General features: G+C 45.9%; 1 protein-coding gene across 1 annotated transcript in view; it reads left to right on the top strand.

Annotated features, from left to right (window-relative positions):
* The window catches only part of DMRT1 (doublesex and mab-3 related transcription factor 1), a 106,948-nt gene that overhangs the window by 3,699 nt on the left and 84,675 nt on the right, over nucleotides 1–18,574 (top strand). The window contains exon 2 of the mRNA XM_045882188.3: nucleotides 421–604. Coding sequence (XP_045738144.1) covers nucleotides 421–604 — 184 coding nt within the window. The remainder of the gene's footprint in view (nucleotides 1–420; nucleotides 605–18,574) is intronic.

Below are 18,574 nucleotides of genomic sequence, written 5' to 3'. Positions count from 1 at the left end.
GGTCGCTGGCCCCAGTACAGTGGCCTTTTACAAATGTGTGGTGTGAAGGAGTGAGCGATCCCATTCTCCTTCCTTCCTAATCTATCAATGCTGACTTCTCTTCAGATGGAACTCCTCTGCTTGGCTGACTCTACAGTTTTTCCTGATCCTCCCTAGCCAACCTTAGTTTCTGCTCTACGTACTCATTTGTGTAACAGACATTTTTTGACCTACTGTGGGCTAGACGCCATTTCTCAGCTCTGGCTGCACATCCTGGTTACCTGGGTAGCATTCAAAAAGAATGAGAGAATCTCAGCCTGTATAGTCCTGGAGCTCATGAATCATGATATCTGGGGTGACCGGGGCTCCGGGGGGGGTTTGGCAAAGCTGTGCAAGTGATTCTGGATCGCGGGAGGCTGACGGGCTGCCCTGTGCTTCCAGGTGGCCCTGAGAAGGCAGCAGGCCCAGGAGGAAGAACTGGGGATAAGCCACCCCATCCCGTTGCCCAGCGCTGCCGAGCTGCTTGTCAAGAGAGAGAGCAATGGCAGCAACCCGTGCCTGATGACCGAAAGCAGCAGCCCCTCGCAGCCCGCGCCGGCCAGCACCCCCACCACTGCAGCATCAGGTAAGGGGGGGGCCTGGGGCTCACATGGTCGCTGACCAGGCCTTGGCTTCAGAAATCATCTCAGGACTGCCCTGAGCCATGCATCACATCCAGAACTTAGAGAGTTTTCTTAAAACATTCTCCCTCTATAGTCTGTTTTTGGCTGTTTCCCAGAGGAGATGGCCAGGAATTCTAGAATTGGAAGTTTGGTAGCTTCACTTTCCTGTTGGTTATTAGCTAAGTCTGAATCTGGACAGAGTCAGACTCATCGATTATCAGAGGGCTGAGATTGCAGATTTCATCTCCGTCCACCCTCCGTTTGGGGGTTCTCTTTGTGGGAGCTAACGATCCTTCTTTCCTAGAACTGAAAGTCCATTTCTCTGGCAAGGACTGCAATGCACTTGGGGAAAGTGTCTGAAAAGGTCAACTCCTAGGTGTCCAGTTTCGGTGGGCATTGGGAAAGGAGGGGAGGCATGCCCCATTGGCTTCGATTCTCCCCCCTGTGCTAAGACTGTACCCTGGGGGCGGTATACATGCTGGTTCATTTTATTTCATTCTTAGATAAAGTAATCTGGTTGTACTAACTCTGTTTTACACATGTAAAGACTGCGGTGTGGGAAGTGTGACTGGCTAAGTCCACAGAACTAGAAAGTATCTGAATTGGTCCATCTGCCTCCAGAGCTCCTTGTGCTTACTGCCCTGGGTCTCCAAATTACCCCGGGAATCGCTGTGGTCTAGAGGTGCACTGTCCAGTGGGCAGCCCCGAGCCACATACGGCCACTTAAGTTTCATCTAATTACAATGAGATCAAATGAAAACATTGAACCAAAGAAGGTCTATAGTTAGCATTACTGATCACTAGGGAAATGCAAATCAAAACTACAGTGAAATACCGCTTCACACCCATTAGGATGGCTTCCATCAAAAAAACAAAAAACAAACCCACAGAAAATAACAGTATTGGCAAGGATGGGGAGAAATCAGAACGTTTGTGTATTCTTGGGGGAAATGTAAAATGGTGCAGCTGCTAGAGAAAACAGTATGGTGCTTCCTCAAAACTTAAATACAGAATTACCAGATGACTCAGCAGTCCCACTTCTGGTGTTTTCCGAAAAGAATTGAAAGCAGGGCCTCATAGAGATCCTTGTATACCAGCGTTGATAGTAACATTCACGGTAGCTAAAATGTGGGAGCCCCCCGAGTGTCCATTGACTGCTGAATGGATAAGCAAAATGTGGTCTCTACACACAGTGGAATGTTAGTCAGTCTTCAAAAGGAAGGAAATCCTGCCACATGCTACAACTTGGGTCACCTTGAGGGTATTACGCTGAGCGAAATAAGCCGGTCACAAAGAGACAAATACTGTACGGTTGTACTTACTTAAAGTCATCAAAATCATGGGGACAGAAAGTAGAATGGTGATTGCCAGGGGCTGGGGGTGGGGGGATAGAGGGAATGGAGAGTTAACTGTTTCATGGGGATAGAGTCTCAGTTTACAAGATGAAAAGAGCTGTGGAGATGGATGGATGGTGTGGCGACGGTCACATGACATTGTGAATGTGTTCAATATCGCTGAAGTGTGCATTTAAAGATGGGTAAGATGGTAAATTTTATGTTATATGTATTTTACCACTGTAAAAAACGTTGAAAAACTTAAAACCTTCAGCTCCTCAGTTGCATGAGCCACATTTCAAGTGCCTTGTAGGCACATCTAGCTCAGGTTCTAATTACTTAAATTGTTGGGAAGTGTGCATTTCCTTTTTTCACAGAGTTCCATTTAATGGCACTGGTCTAGAACGCAGGATTTCTAAGAAATCCACCAAAGATCTGTGAAATCCTGTTGGCAAATAAATACGCATACCGTTAACCCTGAACAACACCCCCACCCTGCGCAGTCAGAAATGCACCTGTTAACTTCTGACTCTCCAAAAACTTAACTGCCAATAGCCTACTGTTGACTAGAAGCCTTAGGAATAACAGGAAATAGTCGATTAATGGATATTTTGTATGTTCTATGTATTATACACTGTATTCTTCTAACCAGGTAAGCTAGAGAGAAGAAAATACTATGAAGACAATCATAAGGGGGAGAAAATACATTAACACTACTGCCATATTTATTGAAAAAATCAGCATAGAAGTGGACCCTTGCAGTTCAGATCCTGTGTTGTTCAATAGTCCATTGTATTACACACTAAAAACATATGCTGAGATTCACAACATCTTCTGAGTCTGCTGAGGCTCCCTGAAATACAGCCTTGCAATGTGGTTCCTCCTAACAGCTTTTCATGCGTTACTCAGTTTGCTGTGCCCACCAGCTGGACTAAAGTTACTCAGCTTTCTGCCACTTACTCGCTGTACAACTTTGAACAGGTCACTTAAGCTCTCTGGGCCTTTTGTTTTCTCTATCAAAAATGAGGGAAGAGGTCTTTGAAGACTGAGTCTTGACCATTATAATGAAGGTAAAGGTCAGCAGGCATCGAAGAAAGCCAGTGAGGGATGGAAAGCTCGAGTCTACGCAGCAAGTAGGTATGTCTGAGTACCTGTCACTCTGTGTCGCTGGGGATGTAGGTTCTGTAGTTATCAAGGAGAATCATATTTTCTTTTTTTGATTTGGTTGCTCATAACATATGTTTAACAGGCTTTCCAAACTTCCCCTTTGATAAAAAGGGTGGAGTATATCTATCAGAAATAGGATCTTTACACTTCGAGGTCAGGGCTGGTCTGGTGGAGTTAGCTGGAGGGCTGAAATGAGAAAGGGGTGTGTCAGAGGAATAAAGAGGAGAGTGACTCATTGGATTTTTACAAACAGGTAGGAACTATTCCCATTTGCTGATAAGGAAGCCAGTGGTAAGGAAGGTGCCCCAGAATAAAGCTGAGTTGAGCTGGGATTCATTCCAGAGCTGTCTGGTCCCAAAGCGCATGGATTTTCCATTTTACCTGCCTGTGAAGAGAGACTGTGGGAGCAGTTGCCATGTTTCCTTAGGAAATGGACAATTACAATCAGAGGCTGTGGTTTAATCCTCAGAAGGGATTTAGGGCTGCCCGGCAAATAAGAACAACATTAGGGGCAAAAGTCCCTGCCATTTACCGTTGTCATAGAAGGCTGTGGCCACTGAGCTTTATGGGATGAATACAGTGATGGATAAACGCCCAAGCTGGGCAGTTTCTGGGGTACCAGAAGTGAACCTGGTTTCACCTGCTGTCCTGCATTCCACCTCCGGGGCAGGGATGCCACAGTTGGATTGTCTACCCAAAGATAGGAGCTTTGGAGAAGGATCTCAGGCTAGATGGAGTTCAGCATGACAAAGGCTTCTCACAAGCAGAGTATTTCAGAGTGGCAACAGGGAAAGTTACAAAGAGAAGCAGCAGGGGAGCAAGATAGAAGGTTCAGGGTCAAGGAGGATGTGACCAGATTCCCTTCTTTGCCTCTGGAGCTGGTAGACCTTGGAGTCATTTTGGAGTCTTAAATTGACCCTCAGAGGGAGGGGAACTCGCAAGCCAGCCGTGTGCTGTGCTTCTGGGCTCTGGAAGCATCGTTCTGGAGGCTCTGCCTGCCTTGGGCAGGGGGCTGTCCCCTTGCCAGCCCACTTCCACGGGGTAGGGGCCACAGATACGTGGTCTCACACCCAGGACTTGCACCAGGGCTCTTGAGTTGAGATCGAGAATTCCAGACTGGGCCAGTAGAAGTAAACTACATAAATAGAGAGAGGAAGAGGGAGGAAAAGAAAGGGAGGCGGGGAGGTGGAGGAGAGGGAGAAAAGACTGACTGACTGAAGAGTGTCCTTCAAGTTTCATGCAGCACATGGGGCCCAACTTCTGGAAATAGTTTGCTGCTAACAGGTGGAGCTTATATTACATTTCCAGAGAGTGGGATTTATTAAAAATAGTGCTTCATGTAAGTGGGAAGCAGCGTAGAAAAGCATGTTCAGTGAAATGGGATTGTCCTTCCAATCCCAGCCTGCAGGTCACTTCTGTTTGGCATTTCAGGATTACTCGCTGCCCATACAGGCCCATGTGTCTGTAGCTTTCGTAGATATATCTATTATTTATGTATTTAACATAATGGCAGTGTATTATTCCCACTGGTGTGTAATTAGGGTTTTTCCCTTCACTTAACAACAGCTTGAAATTTTATAATGGGCTAGCAGCCCATTACGTGGATGTGAAAGGCTGGGACTTGAAGTTATTCAGGAGGGGTGAAAGACTTCGGTGGGGTCAGACGGTGGGGGCCCTACTGACCTGGCTCACACGGGGGCGAGCTGTTCTTCTCTTTCTAATCCCTAATGTTAAGTGTCTGCAAGGGCCGTAGCTTAGCGAAATTCAGTAGATTTTTGTGTCCTTGAAGTTCCTTAGTTATCTCCTTTTGGCTCCCAAAAGTGCCCAAATGAAAGTGGAGAACGCCCAAGAATTATTGCTGAGATTATTGGCTGAACTCAAAGGACACCGTGAAGGAAATTGGGTTTATTACCAAGCCGTCGTTGCATTTATTGGAGAACGGACTTCCTCTGAGTAGGGTCACGTACCTAAGGGCTCTACCATCCTTAACCAGAGATTGGCTAGAATCAGCCAAAACACTGACCAGAGATTCCTGGAACGATGGGTGTGAATGATTCTTACTGTTACTGTCATCTATGATGGTGGGTGTCAGCGTGGAAGAAAGAGCCTTCCGAAGCAGCGACCCGTTCGTTGCTATTTCTTATGCTAGCAGGAACCAAAAAAAAAAAAAAAAAAAAAAAAAAAGTGAGCATTTCTGATTATGAATAACAATGAATTAAAGCAATGTCAGCAGTATCTCCATGGCTTTACAGTTTGAATTTTAGCATAAAATCGATAGATCTTAATTTTCACAGGTGTCCGCTGACTTTAAACAGACCCCCACAGACATTCTCCCGCTTTGAAATCTGGGTTCGTCTCTGTGTTGTTTGCTCTATTCCCCTTCCCCTTCAGCCTGAGCAGCGGGCCGGAGGCTGTTTCACCCACTGCTCCCGCTGAGGGCGGTGTGGCTCCTGGCCTCTCCTTTTCTGTACGCCCCTGGCAGATGAAGGGTTGCATTGTAGAGCATTTGGTTCTGCCTGTGTGTCCTTTGTAAGTAAGGACCTGAATGTTATCGCCCTTGGGGCCCTCCCTTCTGGAGCACCCTGCACTTCCACACACACTCACATTCACACTCCCTCACATCAAACCACCTCCTACCGTCTCTGGCCTTCCCCCTGCAGCCCGGCCTCCTGGGGCCGCTGGCTGCTCTCCCTCGCCTGTCCCCTGTTGGAAGGGTCATTCGGGCCTGTGCCTGATAGTGATGGGACCCTCCCGCCGCGCGTCTCCCCTTTGGTGGTAATTCCTGCTTCAGCACGCAGACAGAGAGAGCACATATGGTAGGCGAACACATATCGTTGTGTCTTCCACATGCTTAAGTGCTTTATAGGCGTGAACGGGGCAGTTTGAAAATTTATGGAGTCCTGTGCCCACGCAGTTTTTACTGGTAAGAAATGTGCCTAATGAACGAACAATTGAAGATCCTGAGTTCATAGATTTTTTTAAAAAAGATTTTATTTATTTATTTATTTGAGAGAAAGGGAAAGGGAGAGAGCACGAGGAGGGGGGCAGAGGGAGAGAGAGAAGCAGACTCCCTGCTGAGCAGAGAGCCTGATGAGGGGCTCGATCCCAGGACCCTGAGATCATGATCTGAGCTGAAGGCAGACGCTTAACCGACTGAGCCACCCAGGCGCTCTGAGTTTATAGATTTAAAAAAAATAAATAAACTTTATTCGGGGCGCCTGGGTGGCTCAGTCAGCTAAGTGTCTGACTCTTGATTTCGGCTCAGGTCATGATCTCGGGGGTGTGGGATCAAGCCCCACATGGGGCTCTGCGCTCAGCATGGAGTCTACTTGAGGATTCTCTCCTCTCTCCCTCTCCCTCTGCCCCCCCTCAAATAAATAAATAAATCTTTAAAAAAATAAACTTTATTCTTTAGAGTGGTTCTAGGTTCACATCAGAATGTAGAGGAGGGTACAGAGATTTCCCATATGCCCCCTCCCCCACACAGGTACAATTTCCCCTACTATCCACATCCCCCACCAGAGTGGGACGTCTGGTGCAGTTGAACCTGTGTTGACAGTCATCACCACCTGATGGCAGTCGTTCCCAGGACGGTGCGTTCTTTGGGTTTGGACAGATCTATGACAACATACATCCACTGTCATCGTATTCTACAGAGTTGTTTCACTGACCTAAAAATCCTGGGTGGAGTTAGGTAAGTTTAAAATAATATTTCAGTTTTTATCTTTGCAGTTTTCCAATATTGTACAAAAAGAAGCACTTCATTTAAATGAACACCCAAAGAATTTTATCTAAATCGCTTTGAGAATTCACTTTTGAAGGATTCTGGCCACTTATATAGGATGAGCTCCATTGATTTTAGATAGCGCTTTAGATAGAAAATGTAGGTATTTGTTTTTAAGAAGACTTTTGATACAAGTATTCCCCAGTTTTACTTTGAGTCAAGGAAATTTCCAGGATGTCTTAACAAAGCAAAACTCCTTACACTGAAGCAACAGGTGGAGGCTTGAATTAAAAAGCAAACACTGAAGAGTCATGCTACTGATCATTTGATATCTGTTGTTTTAGATAGTATCTCAGTCAGTTTTATTGATTTTAAGGGCGGTCTTCACTTACATGTCAGATACGGCAATTAATTGGCGTAGAAATTCTCGGTAGACAGTATTTACGTACAGCAGTTAAAGCAACAGAATACACAGGAAGTAACCTTCTGGTCTAACTTCGGCTAAGAAGAAAATTTGGAAAACATCTAGAGCCACAAAGAGATAAATACAGGGGGCTCCTGGGTGGCTCAGTCAGTTAGGGGTCTGACTCTTGATTTAGGCTCAGGTCATGATCTCAGGGTCGTGGGATCAAGCCCCATGTTGGGCTCTGAGCTCAGTGTGGAGTCTGCCTGAGATTCTCTCTCCCTCTCCTGCCACTCCCCCTGCTCACATTTTCTTTCTCTTTCTCAAATTAAATAAATAAATAAAATCTTTAAAAAAAATAAATACAGGGTTTAAAATTTTTTTCTTAAGATTTTATTTATTTGCGAGAGAGACAATGAGAGACAGAGAACATGAGAGGGAGGAGGGTCAGAGGGAGAAGCAGACTCTCTGCCGAGCAGGGAGCCCGATGTGGGACTCGATCCCGGGACTCCAGGATCATGACCTGAGCCGAAGGCAGTCGCTTAACCAACTGAGCCACCCAGGCGCCCCTAAATACAGGGTTTAAACCACAAATTAGTTGGGTAACAGCATTTGCAAAAGACATGAAAACATTTGATAGGTTTACATCTGTATCTCCTTTGTGGAAATGTAATCTTAGGGACAGGGAGTGCATTTTGTTCATCACTGTTGATGTGCACAGCCCAGAACAGTACCTGGCTTTATGATAAATGGTCAATAAACCTTTGCTAAGTGAGTGAACAGTGATGGTTAATTGGAAGTTGTTTTAAAACGTTAGACCTGTGGTCATGAACCCATCTGCAGATGTCAGAGGGTAAGTTCATCGATGTTCAAGGTGCAGTTTTTAGTTTTGTCTTGTGATTTTTTTTTAAATGTATTTTGGAATTTTTGAAATGCTAAGAACTCAAACATAACTGAATAGTTCAACGTGTAATCCGCGTGCTATACAATTCATCTATTCAAAATGGGCGGCTCATTGTTTTTTAATAAATTCACAGAGTTGTGCAACTATCATCAGGCTCTAATTGTAGAACATTTTTGTCTCCTCCTAGAGAGAAACTGTGCCCATTAGCAGTCACTCCCCACCTACTCCCCATACCAGCCCTAGGCAACCTCTAATATATTTTCTGTTGCCATAGATTTGCCTACTCTGGACGTTTCGTATATTTGGACCCCTCATATAAATGGAATCATATGTGTGACCTTTTGTGTCTGGCTTCTTTTGCTTCTTCTGATGTTAGTGAGGTTTATCCATGTTGTAATGTGCATTTATTACTCATTTTAAAAATTAATATTCAATAGAGGTATCTGGGTGGCTCAGTCAGTTGGCATCTGACTTCTGATTTTGGCTCAGGTCATGATCTCAGGTTCATGGGATCAAGCCCCCGAATAAGGCTCCATGCTCAGTGCAGAGTCTACTTGAGATTCTCTCTCTCCTTCTGCCCCCCGCCGCTCACATGCTCTCTCTCTCTTTCTCCTGCCCCGCTAAATAAATAAATAAATAAAATCTTTTAAAAATTAATATTCCATTATATGCAGGGGCTCCTAGGTGGCTCAGTTAGTTGAGTGTCCAACTCTTGATCTCATCTCAGGTCTTGATCTGGGGATCATGAGTTCAGGCCTTGCATTGGGCTCCACACTGGGAGTGGAGCCTACTTAAATTAAAAAAAGAAATTCATTATATGTATACATGCTATTTTTTTTTCTTCATCAGCTGATGGACATTTGGGTTGCTTACACTTTTTGACTGTTAAGAGTATCTATCACATTTTTGTACCTTTTTTTTTTTTAAGATTTTACTTATTTATTTTAGAGGGGAGGGAGGGGCAAAGGGAGAGGGAGAGTCTTTTTTTTTTTTTTTAAGATTTTTATTTATTTAAGAGAGAGAGAGCATGAGAGGAGAGAGGGTCAGAGGGAGAAGCAGACTCCCTGCTGAGCAGGGAGCCCGACGGGGGACTTGATCCTGGGACTCCAGGATCATGACCTGAGCTGAAGGCAGTCGCTTAACCAACTGAGCCACCCAGGCGCTCGGCAGAGGGAGAGTCTTAAGCAGACTCCACGCTGAGTGCAGAGCCTGACTCGGGGCTCGATCTCAAGACCCTGAGATCACAACCTGAACTGAAACTGAGTCAGATGCTCAACCAACAGCACCACCCAGGTGCCCCTGTACCCCTTCTTTGTATGAACATATGTTTCATTTTCTTGGGTATATTCCAAGGAGTCCCAATTGCTGAATCATATGGTAACTCTATGTTTTTTAACCTTTTGAGGAACTTTTGAGAATGTTTTCTAAAGAGGCTGCACTATTTACATTCCCATAAGCAAGGTATAAGGGTTCCAGAAAATTCAAACTTAAGTTTTTTTAAAATGAAAAGGTAAGATGCTTTCATCCTAGTAAACACTGCAGATACTAATACCCAGTGAGAGTCTCTTTGAAGTTCAGAAGTTTAGATCATGAAGTGTTTTTTAGGTTTGTATTTTGTTATCCCTGGAAATAAGTTAATATTCAGTCTTAGGGAGCCTGGGGGGCTCAGTTGGTTAAGCGTCTGCCTTCAGCTCAGGCCATGGTCCCAGGGTCTTGGGATCAAGTCCCGCATCGGGCTCCCTGCTCAGCGGGGAGTCTGCTTCTCCCTCTGCCCCTCCCCCCCTCGTGCGTGCTCGTGCTCACTCTCAAATAAATCTTAAAAAAAAAAAGTAATCTCTTTTACCTCATGATCACATGCAGTTTTTAGTGAAAGGAACAATGAGGAGGCAAAGCATAGAGGGACCTGGTGATGGGCTTTCTTTGTTGTTTTTTGGCTAAAGCAACTCTTCAGACCTTGGGTGACAAGCATTTCTTCAGGACAAGGGAGGCAGAGTTCTATTGCCTTGAAACTTGGCAAGAGTAATTTTTATCACTGCGTTTCTGAAAATGAAAAACCACCATGGCTTTGGTGGAAAACAAAAGAGAGAAGCTGAGGGTTGGTGACCATGGACTTCTGTCGTCCACATGACCAGTGGGAAGACGGTGGTCCATCGACGGACTGTCTTAGAATCTCCTGCCAACAGCTGGCTGCAGCAGCAGGTACTGTCATAGTGCGACACGGCCTTGCATTTGCTGTCGTGGGAAACTCTTGCAGGGGCCAAAAGCTCATCTGTGTCACCTGTTTCACTTGCCTGCTCCGCAGCGTCCCCCTGGAGTCCTTGAACCACGGATTCCCGGTTATCTGCTGATTCAAGGATCCTGTCCATTGACCACCCCCTCACCACTCAGCTGTTCTTTGGGTCTTGCGGATGCCTTCCTGTCCCATCTGTTGTTTTATTAACTAACTAACTTTTTAAGATTTTTACTGCTTCAGGGCGCCTGGGTGGCTCATTCAGTTGAGCTTCTGGCTCTTGATCTCAGCTCAGGTCTTGATTTCAGGATCGTGAGCTCGAGCCCCACGCTGGGCTCCACGCTGGGCATGGAGCCTCCTAAAAAATAAATAAATAAATAAAATTTTTATTGTGTCAAAACATACATAACATAAAACTGGCCATTTTAACATTTGTTAGTATGCCGTCCCGTGGCATGAAACACGTTCATGCCATTGTGCATCCATCACCACTGTCCCACGCCAGAGCTGTTTTTCATCTTCCCCAGCGGAAAGCCTGTCCCCATCAAGTGGTAACTCCCCATTCTCTCCCTCTCGTTAACTGGCTTTGGACTCAGAACTCCCTGTTTTGCTAGCAGAACTTTCTTCAAAGCTTCTTGGCCTCTGAAGTCACCTGTTGACTCCCAGGAGATAAGATGATCCCTTTAATCTCCGTCAGCATCCTACTTTCCTCTCTTCTTCTCCCAGCCCCTAAAGTTCTGCCTTATTGCTGACTTCTGTGTTGTATATGCTGGCCTGATCTCTAGCTCTGGGGTAATGAGGACTGAAGTTTCTCAAAGGACTGAGGTTTATAGAGAAAGGGGCACAGGGGAGTGCCCGCTAACACCTCCTGCAGGACGCTGTCGGTTCTGTACCTCGGCCAGGTGATGCCAGGTGATCTCTGATCCTCGGAGTGCCGCTCCGTGTGGTGCCGCGATGCAAGGGAAGCAGGGTGGGGGTGCCTGTGGGAGCCGCGGCTCCAGCCACCGTCCTGTGGGGTCTTGACTTGTCATGGTCCTTTTTGTCATCATCACACGCAACTACGTAAGTGCAGATCTGTGTTTCTGTCTCAGCCTCTGTCTCTTATTTTTCAGCTTAGACAAAATTCAGTGTGACAACCTTTTTGACTCCCCGAAGAAAATTCACATAAGTACTGATCCCTGTGGCTGAACCAAACTACATTTCAAACCCAGTTTAGTCTCTTATGTCTGCTGGCAGACTTCACAATCATGAATCTGGTCTTATTGTACAGTCCCACTGAACATGCTTTTCAGAAGAAAATGCACAAGAAACTCTTAAAGTACAGTATCAGTAGCTGGTTGTCAAAAGAAAATATCGATTCAGTATTATGGAAGATTCTTCTTTCATTTTTTTTTTAAGATTTTACTTATTTATTTGAGAGAGTGAGTGAATGAGAGAGCACAAGCAGGGGGAGCGGCAGAGGGTGAGGCAGACTCCTCGTTGAGCAGGAAGCCCGACGTGGGGCTCGGTCCCAGGGCCCTGAGATCATGACCCGAGCCGAAGGCAGACGCTTAAAGACTGAGCCCCCCAGGGGCCCCTCAGTATTACAGCACATTTTTCTGATGTTTATTGGCAGTAAGAATTCTTCGGTATTGCTTCAACCATCCAATGTCAGTTCATTGTATAATAACAGATGACTCTCTGTTGATTTCAGCAGTTATAAAACTACTATTTTTACAATACCCCTTAACTCTGGTCCTGAGGTTTTGGAGTTTATCTTAAACATAGCGTACGAATACATTCAGGGAAGCAGATTGGGTTTATCAAACACCAGTGTTTGCTGAACTGAATTGAATTCATCTTGGTTAGGGAGTCTGCCTTCTGAACGAGATTCCCTTCCTCCCTTCTTGCCTTTCTTCCTTCTGCGTTTCTATCTTATTTTCGTTCATTCAGCAAATGTTCATCATGGGACTGCATTGAGTCAGACCCTTTTCCAGGCCTGGGGTGTACAGTGGCACATAAAACATGTGCCTCGTGGGTCTTACGAATCCAGCAGGGGAGACCATTGATTAACAGGTATACCAGCGAATACAAGATATTTTCAGAAAGTGGTCAGAGCTATGAGGAAAGACAGAATGATAAGATGGATGTGTCCAAAGGGTCAGCGGCTGTTTGATAGGATAGGTAAGGAAAGGGAGCCTCTCTGAGCAGAGTCCTGAGTGATAGTGAGCCCTCGCGGTCAAGGTCTGGGGCTTCCAGGCCGAATGCACAGTGGAGGGAGACCTCGCCTGGAATAGGGAGGAGGCCAGTGTGCTGAGGGCAGGGGCTGACATCACTGGCGATGCATCTCAGGGGGCCTTGTAGGACGGGAGAGAGTTGGGGTTTTAATGTGAGCACAATGGGAAGTCAGTGGAGTGTTGAAGCAGTGAATGGCGTGATCTGATTTACTTTCTCGAAAGGTCTCTCTGCTGCGGCCTGGAGTGTAGACTGAAGGCGAGGAGTGGGTGAGAGATGGAAGGGAAGACTGCAGGGGCCCAGGCAGAGGGAGTGCTGCTTGCCCTGGGGTGCTGGGAGTGGAGCTGGAAAGAAATGGTGGGACAGGAGGTCTCTCTGGGACGTAAATTTACGTGTCACTTTGGGGAATCTCGTCGATGGCACTCCCTGCAGAGAGCGCCTGCCACAGCATTGCCAGGATGAGGCTGTCATTGGCGCCTCCTGGCTTGAAAGGTGAAGCGTTGTATGTTGGGGTGGTCATTAGAATAACGGCCCCCCAAGAGATGTCCACACCCCAGTCCCTGGGACCTGCGAAGATGTCCCCATCCATGGCACATGTGATGAAGCATCAAGGACCTTGAGATGGGGAGGCGGTCCTGGGTTTTCCAGGTGGGTCTTTTCTTACGGCGTGAATCCGTAAAACTGAAGAACCCTTCCTGGCTACCCCCAGAGATGCCAAGTGGAAGGAGCCGCAGGAGGGTTTTGAGGCAGGAGCCTTGACCCGTTGCTGCTGGCTTTGAAGGTAGAGGAAGGGGCCCCGAGCCAAAGAGTGAGGGAGGCCTCGAGGAGCTTGGGACAGCCCCCTGCTGACAGCCAGCAGGGACACAGGACCTCGGTCCTTCGATTGCAAGAAACTGAACTCTGCCTGCACCCAGACTGAGCAAGGACTGGGACGCTCCCCCAGAGCCCCCAGAAAGGAATGCAGCCCTGTTGGCGCCTTGCCTTTTAGAGACTTGTATTAGACTTTAGGCCCACAGAGCTGTAAGATAATAAATTTGTGTTTTTTTAAGCTGCTAACTTTGTAGTAATTGTTATATAACAGTAGAAAATAAATACGGTTTGGAATCACTTTTTTTTGTTGTTAGTGAAATTTAACATCTTTTCATATGTTTGAGGGCCGTTTGTAATTTTTTCTCTATTGAATCCCCCAACCCTCATTTATAATGGAGATGGTCCGATGTGCTATGAGGTGCAGCCCCCACCTCCCCGTCTGCGTGGGGTTTCGAGCCATGAGAGGAGGGGACAGACGAGTGGGGGACAGGCGGCAGAGAGGAGAGGCCCGAGAACTGAGCCCTGGTCACTGCACTCTCTGGAGCTCAGGCCGAGGAATGGAAGCCTGTGGCTCTTCTGGTTTCCCATTAGCAGACCGTTAGCCAAGTGAAAACGGCCATGGCAGAGAGCTAAATCTGCTGTGTTCTTCCTATTCTCCCAGCTTCTACTCCTCATTTCAGTTTAACTTTGGGCAGATCTCGAGCTAAGCCAGTGGCCCCAGTGGATTAAACCATTTCACAGTCCTGTCCAGTGTTGTGGGCTGGCAGGTTCAGTATGACTGTTTGGTGGGTCATAAACTGGTATGGCCATGACTGGGGAATGGGATTGTACCGTCTAGTCAGATATTCTGCTTACTGGAGACTAATCTTATTCTTACCAGCGTTACTTATGTGAAATTACAATGCACGTTACCCATCACATACTTACTGCTTTCTCTGATTGGTGCGGAACATGCCCAGGGTCCTGCTTTCCCCGGGGTGAGTTGTTACCACCACATGGCAATGCTGGGTTCCTCCCTAGGACAGGGGTATGTGGCAGCAGAAGCTCGATCAGAGGTCTCAGAGATTGAAGACATCTGGGAAAAGAGTTTTGCTGGTATGTCCTAACTTCATACCTGGGGAGGAAGCTCCATGTCCTCGAAAGAACCTAAGACCCAGAGTCCAAGGTCTGGCTCGGGTACCTGCCACATGTCTGATGTTGAGCTGTTCACTTGGCTTTGTTTGCTCATTTATGAAATGGAGAAAGTAGTAATGCTTGCCCAATTTACAGTGCTTGACTAGAAACATATGTGAAAGGTCTTTGTCAACCCTGAGGAAGGCAGAAACATGCTTAGCACTCAAGGCTCAGGTACTGATGTCAGGGCAGAGGGGTGAGCCTGGGTACCATCCGCCCTAGAGCCGTGAGCTGGTTTCTTGTGCACATGAAGCCATGTGGACGGACAGGACAAGGATTATGTCTCTGGGTGAAGATTATGTAGCCCCTTACCTTTCCCTCCACCCCACCTGTACCCCAGATGCCAGGAATCTCAGGAGTACATCTTTAAGAAAAGTTATTTTTAATGTTTATGCAAGTGTAATTAATATAGAGTGTTATATTAGTCTCAGGTATGGAGTATAATGATTCAGCAATTCTGTATATTACTCAGTGTTCATCACCCTGAGTGTACTCTTCATCCCCTTTACCTATTTCTCCCATCCCCCCACCCACCTTCCCTCTGGCAACCACCAGTGTGTTCTCTATAGTTAAGAGTCTGTTTCTTGGTTTGCCTCTCTCTTCCCCCCACCCTTTGCTCCTTTTTTTTCTTAAATTACACATATGAGTGAGACTGTCTGACTGACTTATTTCACTTAGCATTATACTCTCTAGATGCATCCATGTTGTTGCAGGTGGCAAGATTTCATTCTTTTTTATGGCTGAGTAATATATACACACACATGCACAATAGAATATTACTCATGGCATATATATATACACACATACCATGTCTTCTTTATCCATTTATCTATAAATAGACACTTGGGTTTTTTCCAGATCTTGGCTACTGTAAATAATGCTGCTATAAACAAAGGGGTGCATATATCTTTTTGAATTAGTGTATTTGTTTTGGGGGGTAAATATCCAGGAGTGGAATTACTGGATCATATGGTAATTCTATTTTTAATTTTTTTTGGAACCTCCATACTGTTTTCCAGAGTGGCTGCACCAGTTTGCATTCCCACCAACAGTGCACAAGGCTTCATGTTTCTGCATATCCTCGCCAACACTTGTGTATTGGGTTGTTGATTTTAGCCATTTTGACAGGTGTGAGGTGATATCTCATGTGAGTTTGATTTACATTTCCCTCATGATGAGTGATGTTGAGTATAAATTTCATGTGTGTGTTGTCATCTGGATGTCTTCTTTGGAAAAAATGTCTATTGAAGTCTTCCACCCATTCTTTTTTTTTTTTTTTAATGTTTTATTTATTTATTCATGAGAGTCAGAGAGACAGAGAGAGAGAGAGAGAGGCAGAGGCAGAGGGAGAAGCAGGCTCCCCACCTAGCAGGGAGTCTGATGCGGGACTCGATCCCAGGACCCTGGGATCATGACCTGAGCCGAAGGCAGATGCTTAACCATCTGAGCCACCCAGGCGCCCTTCCACCCATTCTTAAATAAGATTATTTGGGTTTTTTGGTGTTGAGCTGTGTATGTTCTTTATATAGTTTGAATATCAATCCCTTAAGGATAATATCATTTGCAAATATTTTCTCCCATTCAGTGGGTTGGGTTTTTGTTTTGTTGATGGTTTCTTTTGCTGTGCGTAATTTTTTATTTTGGTGTGGTGCCAATAGTTTATTTTTGCTTTTGTTTCCCTTGTCTAAGAAGACATCTCCATAAATATATTGCTATAAGGCTGAGGTCAGGAAGATTACTGCCATGATTTTTATGGTTTCAGGTCTCACATTTAGATCTTTAATCCATTTTGAGTTTTTGTGTATGGTGTAAGGAAGTGGTCCAGTTTTCCCAGCACCATTTTTTGAAGGCACTGTCTTTTCCCATTGCATATTCTTTCCTGCTCTGTTGAAGATTGACAGTATAATCATGGGTATATTTCTGGGTTCTCTATTCTGTTCCATTGATCTGTGTCCATTTTTGTGCCAGTACCATGCTGTTTTGATTACTGCAGCTTTGTAGTATATCTTTTTTTTTTTTTTTAAGATTTTATTTATTTATTTGAGAGAGAATGAGAGACAGAGAGCACGAGAGGGAAGAGGGTCAGAGGGAGAAGCAGACTCCCTGCTGAGCAGGGAGCCCGATGTGGGACTCAATCGTGGGACTCCAGGATCATGACCTGAGCTGAAGGCAGTCGCTTAACCAACTGAGCCACCCAGGCGCCCCCAGCTTTGTAGTATATCTTGAAGTTTGGGATTGCGATACCTCCAGTTATGTTCTTTTTTTTTTTTTTTTTTCCAAGATTGTTTTGGCTATTTGGGGTCTTCTGTGGTTCCACAAATTTTAGGATTATTCTAGTTATGTGAAAAATGCTGTTGGTATTCTGAGAGGGATTACATTGAATTTGTAGATTTCTTTAGGTAGTATGGACATCTTAACAATATTGGTTCTTCCAATTGAGGGGTACATCTTAATGCTCACACACAGTAAATATATTGTGTCTTCACATTAAAATATGAGTAAGCTGCCACCTTCTTTTCTTGGCCTTACTTTTCTTTGTTTTATTACTTTTACTGATCTAGGTCTTTAGTGTTAGCCTCTCTTACCCTTCCTAAGGGTGTGGGAATGTTGTGTAGCCACGTAAATACTCAGGAGTCAGAGACAAGGAACTTACTGCCAGCGAAATAGGGAAAGCTCCATCAGTATCTTGCTGCCCTTCACGGTTTGGACAGAAGGCACACATTTTTGAAATCTTCAGCTATGCGTTGTGCGTGTTGGCATAAGAAGCAGAGGGTAAGGGCGCCTGGGTGGCTCAGTTGGTTAAGCGACTGCCTTCGGCTCAGGTCATGATCCTGGAGTCCCCGGATCGAGTCCCGCATCGGGCTCCCTGCTCAGCGGGGAGTCTGCTTCTCCCTCTGACCCTCCCCCCTCTCATGTGCTCTCTCTCAAATAAATAAATAAAATCTTAAAAAAAAAAAAAGAAGCAGAGGGTACTGGGGCACCTGGGTGGCTCAGTCGTTAAGCGTCTGCCTTCAGCTCAGGTCATGATCCCAGGGTCCTGGGATCGAGCCCCGCATCGGGCTCCCTGCTCAGCGGGAAGCCTGCTTCTCCCTCTCCCACTCCCCCTGCTTGTGTTCCCTCTCTCGCTGTCTCTCTCTCTCTGTCAAATAAAATCTTTAAAAAAAAAAAAAAAGAAGCAGAGGGTACCAGCACAAGCCTGCTGGGGGCAGGGGGAGGACACTCTGATGTCACCACCATTGTCCAGGCAAAGTGTGAGAAAGCTGAGCTAGGCTGAGTCTCACTGTTACCCACCGAAGTGGAGTCTACCTGGTGATGAGGATAATATTTATGTTCAGTTCTAGAAGTTTTTATTATTTTATTATTTTTTTAAAGATTTTGTTTATTTTATTACTTTAAAGAGAGAGAGCACATGTGCACGAGTGAGCAGGTGGGGCGGGGGAGGGGGGCAGAGGGAGAGGCAGAGAATCTCAGGCAGACTTGGTGCTCAGCACAAAGCCCCACACAGGGTTCAAGCTCACGACCCTGAGACCATGACCTGAGCAGAAACCAAGAGTCGGATGCTCAGCCGACTGAGCCACCCTAGTCACCCTTAGAAATTTTCAGTTTTAAAAACACTCCTAAACTTGTGTTGAACATAAACAGTTTTTGAGAACAAAATAAACTGTTTGGAAGTACCCAGTGTCAGATGGTTTTGTTAGGGGTAGAACAAAGAAAGCCTCGAGGGAGCCTCAAGGACACTGTTCTGATGCACGCGTGTGGAAGGCAGTGGATGGGGCAGCGTGAGCGAGTAGAAGCAGAAGCACACAGTCCCTCATTAGTGAGTTTGAGCCTGGCTGAGACGGCCCCTCGGCATCCCAGCCCGGGAGCTGCTACCTCTTAGAGCCCCAGCCATCCTCTTGATGAGGGTGGTGGTCATTTCCCTTATCACGCGGTGCCTCGGTTTTTATCTGAAAGATGGAGTTATGAGTTATAGG

This window comes from Mirounga angustirostris, unplaced genomic scaffold, assembly GCF_029215605.1.
Source record: "Mirounga angustirostris isolate CCGP_5_RB_7025 unplaced genomic scaffold, mMirAng1.0.hap1 SCAF_15, whole genome shotgun sequence".
Lineage (NCBI taxonomy): Eukaryota > Metazoa > Chordata > Mammalia > Carnivora > Phocidae > Mirounga > Mirounga angustirostris.
The sequence above is the reverse complement of the archived record's forward strand: the minus strand, read 5'-3'. Positions and strand labels throughout refer to the sequence as shown.